The sequence below is a fragment of the Piliocolobus tephrosceles genome, chromosome 16, assembly GCF_002776525.5.
Source record: "Piliocolobus tephrosceles isolate RC106 chromosome 16, ASM277652v3, whole genome shotgun sequence".
Taxonomy (NCBI): Eukaryota; Metazoa; Chordata; class Mammalia; order Primates; family Cercopithecidae; genus Piliocolobus; species Piliocolobus tephrosceles.
This window is the reverse complement of record NC_045449.1, coordinates 24794500-24820706: the sequence shown is the minus strand read 5'-3', so window position 1 is coordinate 24820706 and position 26207 is coordinate 24794500. Positions and strand designations below refer to the sequence as shown.

Here is a 26207-nt window from a genome sequence, read left to right as displayed (position 1 = left end):
TTTGGGGCCTCTGGATTTGTTATCAGCACAGGAAAATAACAAGAAGTGGGTGTCAAATGAGTCAAGCTTGATTTTGATGGAAGCTCTGACAACAGATTTGGGAGGGCAGTTAAAAAGAGGTTTGGGGATCATCCATTTGTGTCACTCTCACTTCTCCCATGACCTAACATAGAATGGCCTGGAATTACTGTCTCTTTTAAGGATTTCTGTCCATGCAGCTGCAAAGGTAGTTCCGGGGGCCCCCGGGAAGTTCAGAGCTTCCTGCCTAGGAGGAGCAGAAGTCATAATCACCTTATCTCCTGCTCCAGAGGACTCACCTTTAGCCTGAGCATTATGTGAGGGGCTGGGTCACTGGTGACGTTTCCCCTTACACTCATTCCCCAGCGTAAAGCTGATCAAGCAAACTCTTTGGAGGAAGGCCATCACAAGAACACATGGTTTTATTCTTGAGCCGGGCTTACCCAGTGTGACTGTAAATTACGTGGACCTTTATGACTTGCATGGACCTCAGGTTTCTGGCTTCAGAGCATTTTACAGCAGGTAAAATTATCAGGGAAAAATCACAGCTGACCCCTACTTTAGGCTAAAAACTCAGGCTGCAGGTGAACATTCCCCAACCTGGTATTTTTAAATTCAGCCTCAGCCACAAGATCCAGGAGACACCAGCATCTCCAGTTAGGTAGCAGCTCTGTGCTTTCCTGTTCTGTGAAAAGCTACCCTGTCCAGCCACTCCTGCAAACGGCGCTTGTCAGGGAGCGTTCTGGCTCAGTGGAATTACGGAAGTGTAGCCAAATATCAATAATCGTGTGTCTGGAGCCATGGATAATACTGATGAACAAAGATACTGATTCAGTGACTCACACGTGGTTGCAGCTGTTGCTACAGATTGTCACAGGTGGTCTGTTCCAAGGATCCCAGGTACTGGTTGCATGAGAAACACCTTAGGGAGCTTGAACACAATTTTTGTGTTGTACCCATGCTTGGAGATTCTGCTTCAGGAGGTCTGGGGTAGACCCAGGAATCTAGGTGACTATGATGCGTGGCTACATTTGGGAAACTCAGCTCTCCTCAACTGTGTTCTTTTATAGGGAGGAAATTGGGGCTCAGAGAGGGGAAGTGGCCCAGGGTTCTCCAGGCAGTCAGAAGGGGACGTGGTCCTGCCCGTTCTGTTGACTCCCAAACCCGGCTTTCTTCCCAATTGCTCTCTTGGCCTCCTCTGAAACCTCGTTTTAGTCATGGCGCTCCCCCTACGACTGCTTCTGGCAAAGCAGTAAGACCAGAGGAGCACAGCGTGAGGCCACTCAGCCCAGGGTGGCTCCGTGACACTCACATCATCTGACGACTGTGATTCTCAGAGTCACAGATTGGTTGGGCTATCCTGGGACAGATGTGGGCAGGAAGTGAAATTGTCTTTCATCTGCCTCAGGGGCATTCCTCCTCCCCTACACCATCATGGCCATTTTTGGGGGAATCCCGCTCTTTTACATGGAGCTCGCACTGGGACAGTACCACCGAAATGGATGCATTTCAATATGGAGGAAAATCTGCCCGATTTTCAAAGGTAACTGACGGGCTTGGTGGGGTGGGTTAGTGGAGCCTCTCCGGAAGGGATTTCCATCAATGGGTGGGAGCTGGGGACCTTCTCCTGGAATCAGTCAGGCCTTAGGAGATGGCTTGAGTAATTAAGGCTTTGACTGTGTAAGTGGTGTGAAATTGTTAAAGAGAAACAGAATAAATGGCAATGAGAAGTAAACAAATGTAAACATTTTAAAGCATTAGCAAGACATGTACACATTTTCTAAAACATGTTACCTTGCAAATACATATGAGTGACTTACGGCAGGGCCATTTTTCCCGTGGTGGCCTGGAGTCCTTGAAATGGAATGGAGGGCAGCACCCACCTGTACCCCTCTGCTGGGCTGCAGGGCTTTCTGATGCCCCGTTTCAGCCTTTTGTCATTGGGCCACCCTTAAACTCGGCCTCTGTCTCCCCATCTCACCCACTACCCAGGGATTGGTTATGCCATCTGCATCATTGCCTTTTACATTGCCTCCTACTACAACACCATCATGGCCTGGGCGCTATACTACCTCATCTCCTCCTTCACGGACCAGCTGCCCTGGACCAGCTGCAAGAACTCCTGGAACACTGGCAACTGCACCAATTACTTCTCTGAGGACAACATCACCTGGACCCTCCATTCCACCTCCCCTGCTGAAGAATTTTACACGTAAGTGCATGTAAGTGAGGGGTGGGCCTGTTCGGGGCAGGCTACACCCCTGGGATTTGTCTTCTTAGGAAGGCCAGGGCCAAGGACTCCCCACCTCTCTCCTGGCAGATTTCTGAGAGATGAAGCTATCAGGGGTGGGAGTAGCAGAATTCTGAGTTGGGAAACTCTACCTCAAGTGCTCCACGGCCTGGCCCTGCTGTGCCTCCCCGCACTTTCTCATGCGCCAAGCCAGGTTGCTCCAACGCGCCCAAGCCCGTCCCTCCCTTCACATTCCAAAATTACTCCCCTTGTTCTGGGGTCCTCCTCTCAGCCAAATGTCATGGAGGCAAAGCATCCTAGTACTTTGAAAGTTCAAAACTATTCAAATGGTTTAATGTGTTAACTTCGTAAGTGGGATCTACCCTTTGGAAGAAGATGCTTGGGGAAGGTAGTGTTCTTTAATGCTGGAATTTCAGGCAATGGCAGCCCAAAGAGAGAGCTACTTTGGGGCAGGGAAGAGAGCCAACTCCCCACACTTACACATCCCTCATGTTCCCAAAAGCCAGTCACATTGGCAAAGGAGTTCAGGTCCCAGCCAGCAACGGAGAATCCAGGAAGTCTGCCTTTAGGTTAAATACTCTTCCCGGGGTGTTAGCCAAATGGGCTTTGTGGTCCTTCAGGACAGGCAGGGCCAACCCCAGCTCTTCCTGGGCCTCAGTGACCACTTGGTCCTAGCAGCACAGTGCCCATTTGTCCAGGGCACCCTCAAAGGAGCAGCACAGATGTGCGCCCAGGTCAATCTCCAGAGCCTCTCAGGGGCCTTTCTTTCTCCTTCACCCCAGGCGCCACGTCCTGCAGATCCACCGGTCTAAGGGGCTCCAGGACTTGGGGGGCATCAGCTGGCAGCTGGCCCTCTGCATCATGCTGATCTTCACTGTTATCTACTTCAGCATCTGGAAAGGCGTCAAGACCTCTGGCAAGGTGAGGAGGGCTCTGACTGCTGACCTGGGCCTGCCCAGGGGCCCACAGGCTCTCAGACTCAAAACCCAGTAGCCTGGACAGACAGCACTGTTTCCTTCCACACCAAACACATTCTGTGATGCACCCTCTCTCTCTTCACCGCATTTGTTAGAAAATTCTAGAAGTGGATTGGGCATGGTGGCTCACGCCTCTAATCCCAGCACTTTGGGAAGCTGAGATGGGTGGATCATTTGAGGCCAGGAGTTCAAGACCAGCCTGGCCAACATGTCGAAACCTCATCTCCACTAAAGAAAAAAAAGCTAGGCGTGGTGGCAGGTGCCTGTAATCCCAGCTACTCGGGAGGCTGAGGCAAGAGAATCACTTGAAGCTGGGAGGTGGAGGTTTCTGTGAGCCAAGATCATGCCATTACACTCCTGGGCAACAGAGCGAGATTCTGTCTCACAAAAAAAAAAGAAAAGAAAAAACAATATTTTCTAGAAATGGGCCAATGCCAAGCAAGAACCATTACATGATTTTTTTTTTTTTTCAAAATTCCTTTAACTCACTGGTAGTACCACAATTAATAATTGTGGCAATAATTTACCGGAAACCCATCGTGGACCATGTTCAGTGCTTTTTATACACTGGCCAGTGCTATTGTTTCCTGCTAGATACTCCCTCAACCTCATAGATGTGTAGTGGGCTCAGAGGTAGTTCTACTGGCCAACCTGAATCTGATCCTGTCTGTGTGATTCCAAGGGCTGTGATCTTTCTGCCACACCACCTTGCCCTCCTTTCCCAAGGTCTTCAAGAATAAAAGACACGGCCGGGCGCGGTGGCTCAAGCCTGTAATCCCAGCACTTTGGGAGGCCGAGACGGGGTTTCACCGTGTTAGCCAGGATGGTCTCGATCTCCTGACCACGGGAACCCCCCGTCTCCCCTAAAAAATACCAAAAAAAGAAAAAAAAAAAAAAAACTAGCCGGGCGAGGTGACGGATGCCTGTAGTCCCAGCTACTCCAGAGGCTGAGGCAGGAAAATGGCGTAAACCCGGGAGGCAGAGGTTGCAGTGAGCCAAGATCCGGCCACTGCACTCCAACCTGGGCGACAGAGCGAGACTCCATCTCAAAAAAAAAAGAATAAAAGACACTGATGTCCATCCACCCACCTCCCTCCCCTCCCCTCCCGTGCTCCCCTCCGCTGTTTCCCTCCCCTCCCCTCCCTGGAACAGCATGGTGATAACCCATGCTTTCGCCCTTCTTCCTTACAGGTGGTGTGGGTGACAGCCACCTTCCCTTATATCATCCTTTCTGTCCTGCTGGTGAGGGGTGCCACCCTCCCTGGAGCCTGGAGGGGTGTTCTCTTCTACTTGAAACCCAACTGGCAGAAACTCCTAGAGACAGGGGTAAGATAATGAGGGAAATATCTGTACCTGTTTCATTTTTTTAAATTTTATTATTATACTTTAAGTTCTAGGGCACATGTGCATAACGTGCAGGTTTGTTACATATGTATACTTGTGCCATGTTGGTGTGCTGCACCCATCAACTCGTCAGCACCCATCAACCCGTCATTTACATCAGGTATAACACCCAATGCAATCCCTCCCCCCTCCCCCCTCCCCCTCCCCGTGATAGGCCCCAGTGTGTGATGTTCCCCTTCCTGAGTCCAAGTGATGTCATTGTTCAGTTCCCACCTATGAGTGAGAACATGCGGTGTTTGGTTTTCTGTTCTTGTGATAGTTTGCTAAGAATGGTGATTTCCAGCTGCATCCATGTGCCTACAAAGGACGCAAACTCATCCTTTTTTTTTTTTTTTTACTAAACGAAGCTAGTCCTCCTCCACATAGGTCAGTAGGGACAACTGAAATGTGGCTTTTATGTGCAAGTCTGCCATGATACTTTAACCAAGAAATACAAGCAGTAAAGTACAGTTGAGGCCACTGGATGGGTTTATGCCTAAATGATAGGAAGAGAAATCACATTTGTTGGCACTTAATTTATGGCTATGCCTGGAATGAGCCTTAAAAGCTGGTTTTCTGCCTCTGCAATTAGCCACATGGAGGCAGGAGAGACGACCCTGTTGGTGCCAGGGTCAGCCTATGTCTCCCCCTCACCCCATCCCCTTACCCCTGCTGTGTTCCAGGTGTGGATAGATGCAGCTGCTCAGATCTTCTTCTCTCTTGGTCCGGGCTTTGGGGTCCTGCTGGCTTTTGCTAGCTACAACAAGTTCAACAACAACTGCTACCAGTGAGTATCTGGGGTCCCCAAAGAAAGCTTGAAAGTGGCGTGAGTGAAAGCCAGTATGGAGGAAGGTGATGGGACCGACGGCCTCGAATCTGGCCAGGCTTAGGCCTTGATGCCACTGCCCCTCAAGGGTACTGCAGGCCCCTGACCAGCTCACGCATGGCCAGAGCACTCATTGAGGCTGTGGCTTCACCCAGTCCGCTCAGAGGCTGAGAGGGGCCCCAGGCCCTTCGGTTTTGTCAGCGCTCCTGTATATAAAAATAGTAAGAGGCTGGGCGTGGTGGCTCACACCTGTAATCCCAGCACTTTGGGAGGCCAAGGCAGGCAGATCACCTGAGGTCAGGAGTTCCAGGCTAACCTGGCCAACATGGCGAAACCCTGTCTGTACTAAAAATACAAAGATTAGCCAGGCATGGTGGTGCACACCTGTAATCTCAGCCACTTGGGAGGCTAAGGCACAAGAGGTTGCAGTGAGCCAAGATCGTGCCATTGCACTCCAACCTGAGTGACAGAGCAAGATTCCAGAAAGAAAGAAAGAGAGAGAGAGAAAGAAAGATTGCAAAGTAAGTTTACAAAAAGCTGCAACATACAATTACATAGTTAGGTTTAACTAGTCAATGTGTTTAACAACAAAAATTATAATGTGATTATTTGTATTATGTATAAACAAAAAGTATGATGATCATGTTATTTTGACTAACACAAAATGCCATAATTTTTCTTTTCTTTTCTTTTCTTTTTTTTGAGACAGAGTTTCTTATTGCCCAGGCTGGAGTGATCTCGGCTCACTGCAACCTCTGCCTCCCGGGTTCAAGTGATTCTCCTGCTTCAGCCTCCCAAGTAGCTGGGATTACAGGCATGCACCACCATGCCTGGCTAATTTTGTATTTTTGGTAGAGACAGGGTTTCTCCATGTTGGTCAGGCTGATCTCGAACTCCCAACCTCAGGTGATCTGCCCGCCTCAGCCTCCCAAAGTGCTGGGATTACAGGCGTGAGCCACTGCACCCAGCCAAAATGCCATAATTTTTGCAACAAAATCCTATTTCAGAAATTTTAACAAAATAGGAAGTGTTACATCAATTATGGTTTTAAATATCACCCACTGGGCCAGGTGCGGTGGCTCACACCTGTAATCTTAGCACTTTGGGAGGCTGAGGCAGGAGGATCATTTGAGCTTAAGAGTTTGAGTCCAGCCTGGGTAACATGGCGAGACCCCATCTCTACAAAAAATTTAAAAATTAGCTGAGTGTGGTAGTGCATGCCTATGGTCCCAGCTATTCAGGAGGCTGAAGCAGGAGGATTGCTTGAGCCCAGGAGGTTAAGGCTGCAGTGAGCTGTGTTCATGCCACTGCACTGTAGCCTGTGCAACAGAGAGAGACCCTGACTCAAAAATAAATAAATAAATGTCACCCATCATCTTTAGACTTAATTTTGATTGACCACAGATGGCAGCATCCAGCAATCTTCTTGTGCTATGCATAAGATAATTGTAGAACTGATTTTTTTTTAAAGGTAGGAGGGAAATTCACATATACCCTAAGCAATGTGGCCTTGCACTGGGACACCACCCTGCAGTTGTATGATGAGGCTGTCATTTAAAAGTGTGAGGGTGGGAGTTTGAGACCAGCCTGGCCAACATGGGAAGACCCCGTCTCCACTAAAAATACAAAAATTAGCCAGGCATGGTGGCAGGCGCCTGTAATCCCAGCTACTTGGGAGGCTGAAGCAGGAGAATCACTTGAACCTGGGAGGCAGAGGGTACAGTGAGCTGAGATCATGCTACCTACACTCCAGCCTGGGCAATAAAGCAAGGCTTCGTCTCAAAAAAAAAAAGAAAAGAAAAGAAAAGAAAAGAAAAAAAGTATGAGAGTATCTCTCTGGCTGGAAGTCTGTGACTTAGTTTGAAGATAATGTCAAAGTGTAAATCTGAGAATCTCACAAATGTGAGGCTCAGGCGCTGTCCTGGCCCCCACTCCAACCTGGGCCCTGCTCCAGAATAAGGCTGCTTTGAAATGGAGAGGTCTGCGCTGGCAGGATCACCTTTTAAAGCACCCCCCACTGCTCTTCTCCCTGCACCACGTGTGGTGGTCATGGCAGTCGGAGCTGCAGGCTTCGGCAGCTGGGTTCTGGGAGAAGGGGAAGAGACTCCGGGACAGGCTTGAGGTTCCTTGAGTTCAGCCTGCTTGTCCTTGCTGTGGCCGGCCTGTCTAAGGCAGGGCAGGCACATAGACAGTTGCTCCTTAGAGCCCTGATCTTGGAACTGTCTCAGGTGGCCCCTTGGGTTTTCCCCTCCAGAGATGCCCTGGTGACCAGCGTGGTGAACTGCATGACGAGCTTTGTTTCGGGATTTGTCATCTTCACGGTGCTCGGTTACATGGCTGAGATGAGGAATGAAGATGTGTCTGAGGTGGCCAAAGATGCAGGTAGGACCTCAGGTTTTGTGCAGGTCCCTTGCTCCTACTGAGTTGCTTTACTGAGTTGAGCCTTTATAAAGATCTAACTTTTGATTTATTTCTAAATGTTCCCGAAATTTTCCAAAGAAGGCTGGGCATGGTGGAGTTCAAGACCAGCCAGGGCAACATAGTGAGACCCTGCCTCTATAAAAAATAAATGAGCTGGGCATGGTAGTGCACACCTGTAGTCCCAGCTACTCAGGAGGCTGAGGTGGGAGGATTGCTTGAGCCTGGGAGGTCAAGGCCACAGTGAGCCATGATCACACCACTGTACTTCAGGCTGGGTGGCAGAATAAGACCCTGTTTCCAAAATAAAAACATTTTTTATTCAAAGATTTGAGAGAAGGTTGGAGCCTTGGAGATCTTTCCATGTGTTCAGACCATGCAGGGACAGGGCAACTCCCTTGGCACCCAGTTCTGGGGCCTTCAAAATCTGTGGGCTTGAAATGTTGACTCTGATGATGGCTTTAAAACCAGTGTTTGCTTCCTGTGATGGTCTTGTGATGGCTCAAAGTCTAGTAAGCAAATAATCATTTATCTGTAGAACTGTGCCTTGCAGAAAAAGAAAATCTAGCCAATATGACCACTCTATTTTACCGTGAAGTTTTCGTGGAAAAAGAAAAAAGCGACAGAGGTAGAAAAAACAGATGACGGCATCTAGTGGGCGAGGTCCCAGGGCCTTCTTGCTAACAAGCTTATATCTTTGGCCTGACTCGGTGCTTTGACCAACCCCATGCCCCAAACGAGGGCACCCCTAGCTAGCCCATGAGAGGCTGAAGACATGTCCCTCACATTATCAAAAGGGACTTCAAAATAGAAAGAGGTCTTTATTCCAAGCCCTCTGTGACTACGGAAATCAATTTAACATTTCCTACTGTTCTGCAGCTGAAGCTATCAGAGGGGGCTAACCGCCATGGACTTCAGAAATATCAATCCTGGTCCTGAAAAATCCCACAGAATTGTTATACGGTGGAAACTCTTATTCTTGTGTGCAGCTTTGCCAGTCTCTGGGTCTTGGGTCTGTTACCCACTCCCAGGGTTCATGGAGGGCACACAATTTTCAAGATGGAGGCCCCATCCTTCCTGCCTCCCAGGAACTGGGGCGGCCAGGTCAGACGGAGTAGAGAGTCAAAACGTGATTCCCGCATAAGGTCTTGTGATGAGAATTGTAACTTGTTGTAGCTGAGTTTTCCTCTGTGACATCTTTGTAGGATAGGTCTTGTCAACCACCTCCTCTTCTGTCCCCTCTGTCTCAGGTCCCAGCCTCCTCTTCATCACATATGCAGAAGCGATAGCCAACATGCCAGCGTCCACTTTCTTTGCCATCATCTTCTTTCTGATGTTAATCACGCTGGGCTTGGACAGCACGGTGAGGACACAGGAAGGGGAAGTGGGCTGTGGGAGGGTGAAGAGGAAAGGAGGAGGACGCAGCTGGACTCAATTCCCTCCCATCCCTGAGCATCCCAGGCAGTAGTGGCTGCTCCCTTCTGGTGCCTCACACCCCCTACTGACTCCTCGGCATTTACCACCTTCTGCTACATTCGAGGCATTCATGGGATAATGTGGGTCAAGCGCCTGGCACAGGCCCAAGGCTCACATACGTGAACTGTTATTGAGCACTGTCCCTTGGCCCAATTATGGCGCCTACAGGCCAGGGCGAGGTCTCTCCTGGGTCTCTGCTTTGCCAAGCATTCAGTTCAGGGCCTGGAATTATTAGTGTGGAGTGAGTCTCAGCTTTGAGTTGGCCTTTCTGGTGCAAACAAAGTCTCCCCAAGAGACCTCCACGTGTTCTATTTTGTTTCCTGGCTCTCCTTAGTGATGGGCTTTAAATGACAGTGTAAAACGGGGAAATACTCTTTGAGATGCTTTCATGGTCCAGTGAGTCGGGGAACTGGTGATAATCAGCTTGACCAGTCACTCAGCAATGTTGCCCCCTTACCCCTCCCTCCCATTCACTGTTCTGAAGGCTGCAGCCTTGTCCCAAAGCCTCCACTGTGACTGCTTGCCTGTACCTCCCAGTTTGCAGGCTTGGAGGGGGTGATCACAGCTGTGCTGGATGAGTTCCCACACATCTGGGCCAAGCGCCGGGAGTGGTTTGTGCTCGCCGTGGTCATCACTTGCTTCTTTGGATCCCTGGTCACCCTGACTTTTGTGAGTACCACCCCCTCAGCTTTGAGTTGGCCTCCCCTAGGGCAACAGAACACTAAGAAAGCTGTTCCTCTCCTTCCATCTCACATGGCGCCCTGGCTTTGGGACCAAAAGAGGGGAGGTTGTTACTCCCATTAAAAAGTTTGTCATCAAGGAGAAGAAAAGTTGTTTCTTGCACATCTGCTTGTAGACTCTGTGCATAGTATCCACCGGCTCTCAGCATTTTACAGTAGATCCCACTAGATTTCAGGCTTCAAAAACTGTCTGGAGAAAATTATGATTTGCTTTTCCAGCCTATTTCCACTCTTTAGAGCTGCTTTCATGGGGATACTACCCTGATATTTTGCATGTCGTGTGTGTCATGCCTCTTGGTCTCCTCCAGAATTTGCAATGGTAAAAAAGTCACACCCTCTCTAGAGATTTCTTTCTTTCTTTCTTTCTTTTTTTTTTTTTGGTAGCTGAAGTAAATACTCTGAAGCAGATTTTGCAGATGTGCATCTTTAAGCCCTGACCCTGATGGCCCTGGAGTGGGGGTCACAGGGACTGAGTGGAACCCCAGTGAGTCATGATTTAGGACAGAAGGCAAAACTGTGACCGAGGCCCTTAATGTGTCTGGTGTCCTGGGTCCTTCTGGATTCAGTTTTTAGAGGCAGGGATTCTCCAGGGTCCTGTCCACAGCAGGTGTTCAATAAGTTGAAGAAAGTTTAAAATAGAACCCAAGGCCCTTTGGAGTTTGTCTCTTAAAGTTTAGTGGGGAGAGGAAAGAAGAAGAATGAACTACACAGGATGGGGGAAGAGGCGTCTGAGTGGGTAAAATCTGCCCACACTGCAGAGGCCTGTCCAAGAGCAGTTTCTTTTTTCTTTTCTTTTCTTTTTTTTTTTTTTTTTTTAGATGGAGTCTTGCTCTGTCCCCCAGGCTGGAGTTCAATGGTGCTATCTCAGCTCACTGCAACCTCCGCCTCTTGTGTTTAAGCAACTCTCCTGCCTCAGCCTCCTGAGTAGCTGGGATTACAGGTGCCCGCCACCACGCCCGGCTAATTTTTTGTATTCTTGGTAGAGATGGGATTTCACCATGTTGGCCAGGATGGTCTCGAACTCCTGACCTCAGGTGATCCGCCCGCCTCTGCCTCCCAAAGTGCTGGGATGACAGACATGAGCCACCGCACCCGGCCTAAGAGGCAGTTTCTGGGGTACTCACGTTCAGTCCCAGGTGGGATTTTTCCAGAATGATTCTAAGTGAGGAAGCCCCTGCAGGTCTCTATAGTTGGAAGGGGTGGCACCTCAGAGGGCCCTCACCCAGGCTCTGCTCTCCCTTCCAGGGAGGGGCCTACGTGGTGAAGCTGCTGGAGGAGTACGCCACGGGGCCTGCAGTGCTCACTGTCGCGCTGATCGAGGCAGTCGCTGTGTCTTGGTTCTATGGTAAGACGCTTCCTTCAGCCAGCTGGTCCCTTCTACACCATCAGCTGGCACAATGGCAAAGGGCTGATTTCACCAAAAAAGGCGGTGAAGGGCAGTTTACAAGATGTGACCTCCCGACGATGGGTCTGTGAGAGTCTCGGCCAGGCGTGGTGGCTCACACCTGTAATCCCAGCACTTTGGGAGGTTGAGGCAGGTGGATCACCTGAGATCAGGAGTTCGAGACCAGCCTGGCCAACATGGTGAAACTCCGTCTCTACCAAAAATACAAAACAAACAAAAAATTTAGCCGGGCATGATGGTGCATGCCTATAATCTCAGTTACTCGGGAGACTGAGGCAGGAGAATTGCTTGAACCTGGGAGGCAGAGGTTGCAATGAGCCAAGATCACGCCACTGCACTCCAGTCTAGACAACAGAGTGAGAGTCTGTCTCAAACAAAAAACCCAAAAACAGACAAAAGTAAACCACTTTTGCATGTTATTTGTTACACATATTATCAAGGAGGGGACACACATTTTGGGTTGCACACAGGCCCATTTTTTTCTTTTAAAGAAGAAATCTGCCTACCTCCTTGGCAATTCAGAGGACCAAGTTCAAGTGTGTGAATCTCCACAGACCTGCCCTAGGAACTGCTGGGACCTTTCAGGGAAGCAACCACAGAGCACCGTCCCCTTCTCAATTTCTCACTCTTCTTTGGGAGTTTTCAGTTCTCACTTCCACACCAGTGACTTTTTATAGAAGAACCTTGATCTTGATCTGGCATATGAATGGGCAATATTGTGGTTAAAAATTTCCCTTGAAATTTTCCAGTGTCATGGTCAAAGCCAGTGTCTGTCAGATGGATTCACCATTCCTGAGCAAAATTCAACTTTTTTACAATAACAATGAAATCAGATACACACTCAGCTCTCAGGAAGGCAGTGCGGCACCAAGAAGGGGATGTGCGTCTCTTCCCAGATGCCCATCCATCCTCCCAGATGCACATCCGTCCTCCCACCCTATGTAGAAAGAGTCCTTGCTTGCTATAAAAATGCAGTTTTGTGACAAGGCCCCCAGTCCCACTTTCGGACCAGATTGTTGTTGCTGCACTCCTCCTAGAGAGAAATTCCAGAGCTACTCTGTGTGTCCAGGGTAGGAATTCTGGCTTGTCATTTCCCCTCGTCATTCCCAGTGCTGATTCTGTGACTCTGACCCTCCCAGAGAATCAGGGCACAGCAGCACAGCCCGTGCCCTTTCTCAGCCTCTGCCTCTCTTCCCCTTGCGGTTCCAGGCATCACTCAGTTCTGCAGGGACGTGAAGGAAATGCTCGGCTTCAGCCCAGGCTGGTTCTGGAGGATCTGCTGGGTGGCCATCAGCCCTCTGTTTCTCCTGGTGAGTTGAGATTTCCCTTTTCCTCCTTGCTCTGGCGAAAGACTTGCCCCCAGACCCATAAAAAATGAATTGTAATGGCTGGGCGTGGCGGCTCATCCTGTAATTCCAACACTTTGGGAGTCTGAGGCAGGCAGCCAACATGGCAAAACCCCATCTCTACCAAAAAAAAAATACAAAAATTAGCCTGGTATGGTGATGGGCACCGGTAATTCCAGCTACTCAGGAGGCTGAGGCAGGAGAATCACTTGAACCCAGGAGGCGGAGGTTGCAGTGAGCCAAGATCGCACCACTGCACTCCAGCCTGGGTGACAAAGCGACACTCTATCTTAGAAAATAAGATATATACATAAAGGTATTAATATACATATCATAAGTGTATATCTCAAAGAAATGTTATAAATTGAGCACACCTATGTAGCCAAAACCATACCAGGAGACAAAAACATGACCAGCACTTCAGAAGCCCCTCTTGTGCCCCCTCCCAGCCACTATGCCCACCATGGTTCCCCACCCTTCTGATTCCTAACACCATGGAGTAGTCTGGGCTTCAGTCACTCTGGCGCATCACACCTCTGCTCAGTTTCAGCATTTATGGAGTGCTAAATGCCAGGCCAGACTTCAGGCTCAACTTACACTCACTGTTCTATAAATCCTCACGATAGTTCTATGAAGTGGTTATAGTTCTGGCACTCCCATTTTACATTTAAGGAGATTGAGGCCGGGTGCGGTGGCTCACACCTGTAATCCCAGCACTTTGGGAGGCTGAGGCGGGTGGATCACCTGAGGTCAGGAGTTCAAGACCAGCCTTGCCAACATGGTGAAACCCCGTCTCTACTAAAAATACAAAAATTAACTGGACGTGGTACTGGGTGCTACTCAGGAGGCTGAGGCAGGAGAATTGTTTGAATCTGGGAGGCAGAGGTTGTAGTGAGCTGAGATCACGCCAGTCTGGGTGACAGAGCAAGACTCTGTTTCAAAAAAAAAGAAAGAAAAGAAAAAGAAAAAAGAAAGGAGATTGAGGCTTACCAATGTAAAGTGAAAGGTCCAAAGTCACACAGCAAAAATAACTGTTCAAGACCAGGAAAGGATCTGCTGTGCTCTACATGGGGGCCCTGGATGGGGTACTAGTACTTGTGTGTTTACAATTTTGTATGCATCTTCTTTAAGATGACACAAAGCTCTCTAAGCCAAAATCCACGTCAAAAGTAGAATCCATGTATTACCAAAGGACCTGGGTGAGAGAGTTGAGTCCCAAGGGTTGTCCATGTGTTGAGATGTGTTCAATATTGACTTCGTCCTTGGTTCACGTGCTCCTGTCCCAGATGAATAACAGCCTGCTGGCCTCCCAGGAGTGTGCTGAGGTAGCCTGGGGTAAACTGATGTCATGCACACCAGCAGGCACTATTCTTCAGTTCTTTCATTTATCTGGAACTTTCTTTTTGTTTTTGTTTTGTCTTTTAGAGCCAGAAATGTTGCTAGATTGTTCCTTCAGTCCACCTCCAGCTTTTTAGGAGTATGTGGGCTATCCCATGTTGTTTTATGACATCTCTTTGGCATCCAGCTGTTCTGTGTCCCCTTTCAAAACAGCTGGGTGCAGTGGTTCACACCTGTAATCCCAGCATTTGAGGAGGCTGAGGCAGATGGATGCCTTGAGGTCAGGAGTTCAAGACCAGCCTGGGCAACATGGCGAAACCCTGTCTCTACTAAAAATACAAAAATTAGCAGAGCCTGAGCAAGAATCGGTCTAAAAAAAAAAAAAAAAACAGAAATGAAAACAGCCCTTTTTGTATTCTGTGTTTTGACTTTCTTGGGGTAGCCCTTTATTTTTTGTACTTCTTTTGTACCCACACACCTTGACATTAACTTATCTATGATGGACAACATGCTTGTTCTTGCCTTTGTGACACTGCATGTGTCTCTCTGTGCCCCAGAATTCCTCCTTGACTTCCTTTCCCCGGACCCTCGAGGTTTCCAAAATCAAAGCCAATGTTTGCACCAAGCAAACATGTGCTGTTCCCAGGGTGCAGTGACTCTGGTGCAAGCTCTGGGCTCCTGAGATGTTGGCCTGGGAGCTCATTATGACCTTATCAGCTTCCTGATGCTTTTAGGCACATTTAAAATGCATGTGTTTTTAAATCCCGAAGTTTTAGTTGTTTTCAGTGAGAGGGTTGTTGGAAGTCGCCTAGCCCATCCTACCAGAAGCAGAAGCCCTGACATAAATGGGTTATTAATTTATATTATTACCAGTACTTCTCAGTAATCTACTTAAACATTTTTGTTTGTTTTTCAAAGGAAGAAGAGTCACTGGATTAATTCCTTGAGGGCAGAAAGATTGTTTGTTTGTTTGTGTGTTTACTTCCATATTATTCCCCCCACAGTGAGGAAATGATGTCTAGGGAGACGTGAAGGCAAGTAAAGCATTCACTGGGGGCATAAAATTTAAGAAGGCACCAAAGAGCTCAGTACTCATGATGAATATTATTTTAATGCAATATTTTTTAAAAATACAAATTAATTCAAAAAGATCCATGATTCACAAAACATCAACATTTTCAATAAACACAGGGGCCAGTCCTGTGTACTTGTATGTCTTACCTCACTCGCTTTACCCTAATCTGGCCCTGTTAGATCCTGTCTTTCAAAAAAAATTGTAATAAAATATTATTTATTTTGATTTTGGCTCCCGCCTAAATGTTGTGCCTGAGGTGAGTGCCTCCGTGTGCTCTGGGACTTGAGTCTGTTCATTTCTGTCAATTTCTGGCTATCAGACTGGGTAAACTCTTGGTACACAGTCATTGAGTTTCTTTGCCCAGTAAAACCCACGTGCAGCTTTGGATGTGGGCGCATTACTCACAATTCCCATGATGTTTGCCATACTCACCCCCTCTACAGCCAAGTGCCCTAGTGCCTAATTGAGAGACGCACATCTGTCTTCCACTTCTGCGTTTACTTAACAGGCCCCCTGCTTTGGGCTTCTTAAGGCTGCTTTACGTAAACAACAAGTAGCTTACTAAAAATATTCTTTTTCACTGCAGCCAAGTTGAAAGAAAGAAAATATTGTTCATGAGTAGAAGCCAGGATGTGTGAGGGGGTTTCTGAAGTAGCACTTGCCCCAACCGCAGGTCGAACCCCTGACGACTGAGTGGGATTCCATACACCTGACATTAGGAGACAATTGTCCAGGATGGCTCCTAACCACGTCCTCTTTCCCTGTTCCCAATCTTCCTCCATAGCGGGCTCTGGGGATGAGGAGCGTGGGTTAGGAGGAAGGTTTGCAATTGACCAGGCTCCTGTTTTGAAGGCTTCCTCCTAGACTTAAGATAGCACCGCTCAGAGGATGGATGTGTGTTTAGCAATTTCCCATTTTATTACCTGCAGACAGAGAAAAAAAAAGATATAAATAGATGTTTAACCACATAAATAATTTACATTACTGTCTTCTTTATGACTATGAAATAATAAAATACAATTAAATCAAGAGCAATAACGATTTCGGCCCAGTGGTTACTAAGCAAAATCTGGAAACCAATGAAATAAGAAAACTCATAAACTGGGTGTTGGGAGCACACTGTGAAATTTTTCTTGGTCAAAATTCTCACAGTATGGTCAAGTGAAAGGTGTATTAAGCTGCTTTTTTTCCTTCCATAATTCCTTTCACGATGAGGACCTGTGGCAGGCAGTCATTTCATTGCTGAGATGCCTAGTGGCAGAGCTATCTTTCTTGAAATCCCAGCCGATGAAGCTTAATGCAGAAGGCAGAGAGCTCAAGAAAATGAGAGAAGGAGCACACCCCCAGGAGCCTGAGTCCTCTCTGGGTCTTGAGAACCTTTTTATCTTTCCTGGACATCAGGCACCTTCCATCTGACCAAAAACAACCACAGCCAGAAACGCAAGGCAATGAAAACAAAGCAGAGGAAGCCCGAGGCCTGGCGGGGGCTGCAGAGAGGTCACCCAGTTTATTCGTCTGCCTTCTGGCAAGACAAGCCCCAAATCACTCTCAAGGTTGCCAGTCTTTTCGCCTGGGCAGAGGCCCGTCCTGAAGCGGGAGCTGCAGGCACCCCAACTGTAGGGGCAGCTGTAGGGCTACTGCAACATCTCCCTATAGGAAGTGAGGGCTGGGGAGGAAAATCAGGGAAAGCACGTGGCTGGTTTAGTCTTGCAGCTTGGGTACAGAAGCTGGTAATTCTGTGTGTCAGAGTTCAATCCGGGATATGTCACATCTCGGGAATTTCCTGAAAGTATCTTAGCTTTAGCATTTGGTGTTTATGGTATCCGAAATGTCTCTATCTGCGTGGATATTGTTAAGGTTTTTAATGTTTCTTGGAATTTCTGTTTTAGTTCATCATTTGCAGTTTTCTGATGAGCCCGCCACAGCTACGACTTTTCCAATATAATTATCCCCACTGGAGTATCATCTTGGGTTACTGCATAGGAACCTCATCTTTCGTCTGCATCCCCACATACATAGCTTATCGGCTGATCAGCACTCCAGGGACATTTAAGGAGGTACGTGCTAGTTAGTGTGTATATGTGTGTGTTCAGACTGCTAATTGTTTTGGGAGAAAAGGATTCTCTTGTGATGCTCTATTCACAATGAGATTCACCAGGAGGCACGCAACCCTATATATATATGTACCTGTGCCATAGCAACGACCTCTCATGGCTGTCACTGTCATCTTAAGGCATCTCCCAAAGCCTCAAGTGCAAGGGTAAAAGAGTGAGCTGATCATTTGGGTGCACCAGAGCATTCAGCTTGGGCTATGCATAGGTTTTCAAACTTGTCAGGCAACTCCCCCGCCTCCTGCTTGCCACTGGCCATGGACATCTGATCTGTGATGTCTGGAGCAATACACAAATCTTAAGTGGCGATTGTGGTAGGAAATGTCCATGGTGACTTTTCTAACAGCAATGTGACAAGTACCATTTTGAAAATCATCACAAAATAAGGATGTTGCAACAATATCATAGTTTTAGCTCAAAATTGTTAGCTATCTAACAATAGCATAATTTTAGCTCAAACCATTGGAGTAAAAATGTTTTGCCAGGATAGCAAGATTCATTTCAGTAATGAATGCGCTGTAGAAACATTAATAACAGTACCTTACAATTTGTATGAGTGCCATTTTCAAAGCATCTGCATGTCGATTATCCTATTCTGTTATCAAAATACCTTGGGAGGTAAACAAGCAGGCATTATTACCAGACAAGGACACGGAGGTGGGGAATAATCCTCTCGAAGTTTCCTTATTTCCGGCCGGGCACGGTGGCTCACACCTGTAATCCCAGTATTTTAGGAGGCCAAGGCGGGAAGATCACTTAAGGTCAGGAGTTCAAGACCAGCCTGGCCAACATGGTGAAACCCTGTCTCTACTAAAGTTGCAAAAATTAGCTGGGCATGGTGGCACTGACCTGTAGTCCCAGCTACTCAGCATAATCTATAATAGCCTGAGACCAGGGGTGGGCTAATTTGAGATCTTACAGCAAAATTTAGACATGAGACCATCACAGTAGTCATCCTAAGACATTTCATAAGAAATGAGAAGCAAGAGGACATAGGCAATTAAACATCAGCTCTTTCTTTTCTTTCAGACAAGGTCTTACTCTACCTCAGGCTGGAATGCAGTAGTATAATCATGGCTTACCGCGGCCTCAAACTCCTGGGCGCAGGGGATCCTTTCACCTCAGCCTCCTGAGTAGCTGGGACTACAGGCACCTGGCCAATTTTTAAAATTTTTAATGGAAACAAGGTCTCACTATGTTGCCCAGGCTGGTCTCAAACTCCTGAGCTTAATCCTCCTGCCTCGGCTTCCCAAAGTGCTGGGATTGCTGGCATGAGCCACTGCACCCGGCCAAACATCAGCCCTTTCTGAAAACAATTGGGTTCGTTTCTTTTTCGAAACAGGAAAACTGAATTCTGGGTGAACCGAACTCTGAGCTCTGTAGTTACTAATTTCCTAGAGCCAAACCAGCCCTCCCGTGACTGCACTCCCTGCAAAGAGCCTTGGGCCCTCTGCTGCTTCCTGCACACTCTCCTACCCAGAGTCACTGAACGCATTCCTTCCGGTCGGCCGTCATGGCAGTTGTGATCTATGAGCTCTCTTGCTTCAAATCCAGAGGCCAAGGTTGGAAGTGGGAACCGTGTTAGGTTAGTAAATGTCAGTATTCTTCAGTCACAGGCTACACCTCAGATCCTGGCCATCTTTCTCACAAATTCCCCCAGTTGGTCACAAGGGAATGCCACCCAAAAGTGTGTCACTAACAGAGCTCAGATCTGTTAGCAGTAGAGGTAAGGCTAATTGTAGGTAGTGCAGTGTTCCTGAGGGACCACCAGACGGGGGGCAGTGGGTTATCCGGAAGCAGTGTGATACATACACCCCGTCAGTGCAGACCATGGAAAAGGCCCCAGTCGGCTCTGGCAGACACTCACCTCATGTGGGCCTCGGTTTCCTCATCTTTCAAATGTGCTCGTTCGACCATATTAACATTTCCCAAAGTGTGTTCCAGGGGCTGTCACAGGTATTATTGCTGGAGAAAAAGTTTATGTAGTCAGGTAATTTTTGGAGACGCTGGACTAAGGCAAGTTAAACAGGTTTCTTGGCTGGGCATGGTGGCTTACACCTGTAATCCCAGCACTTTGGCAGGCCGAGGTGGATGGGTCACCTGAGGTCAGGAGTTCAAAACCAGCCTGGCCAACATGGTAAAATCCTGTCTCCACTAAAAATGCAAAAATTAGCTGGGCGTGGTGGCAAGCACCTGTAGTTCCAGCTTCTCAGGTGGCTGAGGCAGGAGAATTGCTTGAGCCTGGGAGGCAGAGATTGCAGTGAGCTGAGATCATTGAGCCACTGCACTCCACCCTGGGCAACAGAGTGAGACTCTGTCTCAAATAAATAAATAAATAAATAAATGGGTTTGTTTACCTCAGGACTTCTCAAAAAAACTTCTCAAAAAGTATGCCCATGTGCATGTTTAATCTCTGAGAATAAAGCATTGCTGTGTTTTTTGCCAAAGGTCTAGAATTCTTCACAACTCTTTATGAATACCAGACTTGCTAGTCTGTAACTTTCTGTCTGTGAAGGAGGGAAGCCTCATATAAAATCCCTTTGGACCCTGGCCATATGCAAGGTTGGAGTTTGTGGAGTGAGCCACCACTTGCTGGTGTAATTTGAAGGGTATCACACATACCCACAGCCTGGAAGTCTCGTGTTGGGGTCATCCACTGGCTTAGGTCATTCTTGCAGAAACTACTAATAATCCACCCAAAGATACTAGAAAATGGTCCCTAATGAGTACACGTTTATGAAGTTATCAAGAGGAATCCATTTCTTAGATTAACTTGTTATCATCTTGCAGAAGGCCAGGGCCTGGCAAATTTTGAGAGCAGCAGTGGCCTGGCAACTAGAATGCTGACAAAGTACGGAAAACAGACGTGGGCCTGGCATCCTGGGTGGTCAGTCACCAACAGGGCGGCAGACCATGTGGGTAGGTTAGGGCACAAAAGCCAAGTGTTTGACTTTACGACGTTGTTCATTGCTGGCCTTGCCCCACCAAATACCTCAGTGATCTCTTCTCTCTCTGAGCTATGGTGATAGCTCCACTTAAGACAAGTTCTAGGAGTCGAGCATGGTACCATGCACCTGTAGCTCCAGCTACTTGGGAGGCTGGGGCAGGAGGATCCCTTGAGCCCAGGGGTTCAAGACTGCAGTGAGGCATGATTGTGCCACTGCACTCCAGCCTGGGCAACAGAGCAAGACCCTGACTCTAAAAAAAAAAAAAAAAGCTCGTTATAGTGATCTCTGTCTAGTTCTCAACTAACAAGTCATAAATCTGTTGAATCAGGTAGAGTTCACATGTTAATCTGTGGGAATGTGTGGTTTCTAAAATGTTGCTTTCCGTGACTCGGCATGCTCTGGCAGCTGATGAGCCCTGCAATGACTCCTTTTAAAATAGATTTCTAGTGAGAGTTCAGTACACAGATACTAAGGTCATGAGGAGCACAAAATGTGCAATTTTGTGCATTTTGCCCTATAGTGCATTTCATTAACTGTAGGACTGGAACTTTTTGACTGGAACCTATTCCTTAAACAACAAACTCCCAGAAAGAGAAAATAGAAAAGCTTGAAGGTGTCTCCAGACGTTTTCAGTCCAAAATAAAAATGACAGGAGCAGAACTTCGCCTAAAGATCAGTAAATCAAAGGATGCTTTCAGATCCAAATTGTCTGCTTATGATACATACAGACTTTTGGCCAAAAAAGATTTTATTAAGCCACTTAATAAAGATTTTTCAAAGCCTCTGCAGGCAGTGCTGCTGTTTTTCTTCCTCCATATCCCTGAGCTGCTTTTTGCCACTCTGATGCTGAGTTTTACAAGGCAGGTTGTATATTTCATACTTAAGCCTACGTATATTTCGGATCCATGTTAAAGCTTCTGTGTACCTCAGCTGTTTCTATAGTAGACCTTGTCAGCCACTTCTCTGTGATGAGTACTACATCAACACAATGTTGCATTAGAAGTGATGATTTCAATAATCGCATCTTTTACAATTTAACTATGTGATAATTTACACTCTTGTATGAACTAACCAGTATTGCTTTACAGGTGAATTCATTAAATTAGTAACATCCTGGCTGTTACAGTGGCTGATAGCACCAGGCACTATGGCTGCAGTGTGTCTACAGGGGATAAGGAGCCTGGGTGAGGGGATGGGGGCCAAAACCCAGCAATTGCTCTGCTCCCCAAGCCCTGTGTGGCCGCAGGAGCCTCCTCTGTCCAGAGAAAAGTGTACCCTTTCCCAAGTCCTTCAAAAGCATGTTATTGGCCATCAGAGATTCTATTGAAGGCTCATCATTTTCTTCCATTAGTGTTATAAGGATTTTCTTAGTTTACAGATGCGTATAGTTCCTAAATATATCATTTTAATTCATATTTGAGAGTAAATAAATTGGGAATTCTTTTCCTAAGGAAAGTCAAATTCCAACTCGCTGTTAGATGTTATTGAAGTGTTATTTAAGCTTTGTTTTAATATTAATGTCGACTATTTTTGCAAGTTTTAAAAATTACAAGAATGTTTATAACGTTGTATTTTCTTCTCAATAGCGTATTATTAAAAGTATCACCCCAGAAACACCAACAGAAATTCCTTGTGGGGACATCCGCTTGAATGCTGTGTAACACAGTCAATGAGAGGAAAAACGCTTCCCCACAACCTTCTCCTCCAGTTCTGACGAGCCATGCCTGCCTTGTCCCCTCCAAGTGGATGAGTTTCCAGCTAAGCCTGTTGATAGAAAGGGCCTTCTCTACAGGGACACAGTCCCAAGAGACGATGGTGCCCAGACTCAAGGCCTCCAGCCACTCATTTCCATGGACTCCCCTGGACATATTCCCACAGTAGACTGTGACGCAGCTGAGCCGGCCTGTTTTGGACGTGTGAGGATGTGAATGGAGGTGATGAAAAGCACCCTATCAGTTAGGATTAGGTTTAGAATCAAGTCTGTGAAAGTCTCCTGTATCATTTCTTGGTATGATCACTGCTATCTGATACCTGTTTGCCTCTAAAGATTTCACTGTTCATGAGTATGTAAACTGCATAGGAGAGAACAGGGATACTATCTCACTAGCCATATATTTTCTGAGTAGCATACAGAGTTTTATTGCTGGAATCTACTAGAACCTTCTAATCCATGTGCTGCTGTGGTGTCAGGAAAGGAAGATGTAAGAAGCTAAAATGAAAAATAATGTGTCCATGTAAGCATGTGAGTCTGTGTATATTGTTGTTTCAGTGTATTCTTATCTCCAGTTCAATACTTCGGGCCCATTACAAATATATGAATTTCCCCAAATTTTTCTTACATTAACAAATTCTACCGACTCAATTGTGTTATTATTTGAAGGTTATTATTTGAAGGGCACAATCACTACGACATGCTCTGCCACCCACTCCTTTTCCAGCGACACTGCTTGGCCCACACACTTTCCTTTACGGGCCGACCTCTGGCGTTTGCTGCACCTCATTGCCACCTTCCTGTCTCTCTGTGCTAAACATTCACAACAGTGTACCACAGGCAGATCTGGCCTATTTCATTAGTCACTGCGGCTTGGCTGTGAAGTACATTGAAGGTGGATCTTGTCGCACGCATGCCCCTTCAGTGTTTACCTGACCCTCTGGTTTAAGCTTTGTCTGCCTTACACGACTGAGTTTGACTGTCCAGGTTGCTTTGCTAGGTGAAGAGAGGAGGGTAAATCGGATTCTTGCTTAGCCCTGGAGCATACAGATCTGGCACCCGAACCTAAACCAAGGCATCTTCACTCCAAGAGCGACTGGAGAGTCTGGGTTAGCCTTACATGGACCTCGCCACTTACTGGCAGTCACAATTGTGAGCCCTCCAGATAATTTTTAAGATTGAGTCTAAGTAAGGCTGCTTGGGAAATGGTCAGCTCAGTAAATCACCTTTCATTTCACATAAAGCCCTTAATATAGATAGGTAAATGTGGCCTTTGGTGGCTTGTGACTCTCAGAGGCATAGGTAGAGGAGCAAATTAATATTTATAGCATGGGAATTCCTTATCAGAATTTTGAGGGGAATAAATCCTCATCAGAGACAAAAGGACTTCATTATCTGGCTGCCTATCACTTCAGTTCTCTGTATAAATGAAATATAATTCTAACAACCTTATAAAAAGAAGGTCCAGAGAGCAGAGGAAACGTCCTGTCCAATTCTAGGTTTTTCTCCCTTGGCCCCCTTTCCCCAGCCTTGTCTACCCTGGCCTGCTTCCTGCATTCTCTCCACGCCCTGCTATTTCTGATTCTTTGCTTCTCCTAGTGAGACACTTTCCTTATATGATAGCTGCTGAGACGTTTCCCAGAATACTAGAGGAAAAGAAGAGGGGAATTTAGAAATGTCCCTCACTGACCTAGCTCCATTATCTTCACTCTTTCATTCTTCCTGCCACCTCATGCCCATTCTCTTTACCGTCTAGCATGCTGAAAAGAAGGAAGTGATCTAAATGCCAGCGTATTCAGTGGTAAATATTAGTTGGGGCAAAAGAAAAACCGTGATTACTTTTGCACCAACCTAATAGCTTTGCAAATTTTAAGAACTTGCTTTATGAAGATATTCAGATATGGATTCCCTGAACCCCACAAACTTAGACATTGTTCAAATATGCTACTTAAAAAAAAAACACCTTTTCAAACAGAATGAGAGTTTTGCCAAACCTGGTATTAAGGGAATTGTGCAGGAGCTTTGAAAGTTTTCAAACTTTATTAAACTAAAATAAATAAATAAATAAAAATCTCGTCTGTTCCGCATAGTATGCATTTATTTGACCCCTATTTATCAATACTACTACGTTTTTTTTTTAACAGAAAATTTAAGAGTAGGTAGGTGGATTTTAAAGTAATATTTTAAAGACCTTTTACATCTATATGTAGCATTTATAGAAAAATAAAAACTAAAAATAGAATTGAATTGTAACATTATTTAAGGACTGAAGTTAATTTTTTTTTTCTTGTAATTGTATCAGTAAGAAATACACAAGAGGCGGGGCGTGGTGGCTCACACCTGAAATCCCAGCACTTTAGGAGACTGAGGTGGGAGGATCACCTGACATCAGGAGTTCGAGACCAGCTTGGCCAACACAACAAAACCCGTCTCTATTAAAAATAGAAAAAATTAGCTGGGTGTGGTGGTAGGTGCCTATAATTCCAGCTACTTGAGAGTCTGAGGCAGGAGAGTCACTTGAACCCAGGAGGCGGAGGTTGCAGTGAGCTGAGCTGAGATAGCACCATTGCACTCCAACCTGGATGACAAGAGCGAAATTCCATCTCAAAAAAAAAAAATTGTTATGCTTAGTTTCATGGGAAGAATATTCTAAAGCTTTAAGTCTTTTCTATTTTCTATAGTATTGCTCTTTCCCCACTTCATTGCTTAAGTATCTCTAAATTTGAATGATAGAATAATATTTTAAAGGTCAGATAATGCCATTAGAGGCAGAGACAAACCCAAACCTGGGGACCAAGCTAATTTCTCTGCTCTTGAGAGCGCTAAAGACAGGTGAACTGGAGTTTTATTGCCCCTGCTAGAATGAAATAATACCTTCTCCGCCAGGCGCAGTGGCTCACACCTATAATTCCAGCACTTTGGGAGGCCAAGGCAGGCAGATCACTTGAGGTCAGGAGTTTGAGACCAGCCTGGCCAACATGGTGAAACTCCATCTCTACTAAAAATACAAAAATTAGCCAGCCATGGTGGCAGGCACCTGTAATCCCAGCTACTTGGGAGACTGTGGTGGGATCATCACTTGAACCCAGGGGGCAGAGGTTGCAGTGAGCTGAGATTGTGCCACTACACCCCAGCCTGGGTGACAGAGCAAGACTCCGTCTTAAAAAACAAAACAAAACAAAACAAAACAAAAAAAACCCTCTCAATTGGTTTAATGCCACAATAGAAAAGATAAATATTTTAGGATGGAATCTTAAATATGTCTGTCCTTTTGTTTCATATAGTTGAAATCAATTCAGTATTGTTTCTAGATCAGGTGTTTCAAAAACAGTCACCTTTGCAACAGAAAAGCTCTTTTGTTGAAAATGATTCACAATATATTTCAGTTGGAATGTCAGGTGGTGTTTCTCTTACCAACGCCTCACAGAATCTATGCCAAGCTGCTCTACCACCAGTGCAAGTATTTTTTTAAAGCTATCAAAATAAACTTTCTTCACCAGTCAACTCTAATTTGGAGACAGTGTGCATTGGTGAAGGACCTCATCAGAATAAGTTTGAGTGTCTACTGTACTAAGAAGAACTGTGTCATTTGGGGGAGAGAATAGATGGCATCGGTCCTTCAATTATGTAACTGAAGACTCTAATTATAGTAGATAGAGTTGTGTCTAGCAATTTTTAAACACTGACAGTCCGAACAAAAATATTTGTTGAAGAAGGACGTCCCATCTTTTTGCTTAAATATCATAAACAAATACGAGCATTTACTAATTTTTTAAACGATATTTTGAAAGATTACTCTTATTTACACTCTAAAATTAAAGGCGTACTTTATCTTAAATGATATATGAAAATGCATATTTTAAAAGATAAAATCGGGGAATTTACAGTTATTTTGTGAATGGCATTTAAACTAAGATTTGATTTATATACAACTTTTCAGAATACTTTTGATTGCGTGTTGGAGATATCTAAAAGTTAATTTTATCTGGCAGAATTAAACCTAAATTTATTGGTGTAAAAGAGTCCCCTTTCTAAAATTCATATAGTGCCCTTGTATTCATTCATGCAGTGTTTATAAATATTTCAAGTTAGATTGTGAGATAACAAAGTGATTTATGCTGTGAACTGTTACTGTAATAACACTTAATATCATGATTTGTTGTATCATTAAAAAAACACAAAAT

General features: G+C 46.0%; 1 protein-coding gene across 1 annotated transcript in view; it reads left to right on the top strand.

The window, feature by feature from the left end:
* Positions 1-24085, top strand: part of SLC6A4 (solute carrier family 6 member 4) — a 39656-nt gene extending 15571 nt beyond the window's left edge. Inside the window, exons 3-14 of the mRNA XM_023183878.2 lie at positions 1427-1561; positions 2011-2230; positions 3052-3190; positions 4438-4572; positions 5313-5416; positions 7710-7837; positions 9124-9236; positions 9887-10018; positions 11335-11434; positions 12704-12804; positions 17143-17310; positions 21899-24085. Coding sequence (XP_023039646.1) covers positions 1427-1561; positions 2011-2230; positions 3052-3190; positions 4438-4572; positions 5313-5416; positions 7710-7837; positions 9124-9236; positions 9887-10018; positions 11335-11434; positions 12704-12804; positions 17143-17310; positions 21899-21973 — 1550 coding nt within the window. The 3' untranslated portion in view covers positions 21974-24085. The remainder of the gene's footprint in view (positions 1-1426; positions 1562-2010; positions 2231-3051; positions 3191-4437; positions 4573-5312; positions 5417-7709; positions 7838-9123; positions 9237-9886; positions 10019-11334; positions 11435-12703; positions 12805-17142; positions 17311-21898) is intronic.
* Positions 24086-26207: the final 2122 nt, after the last annotated feature.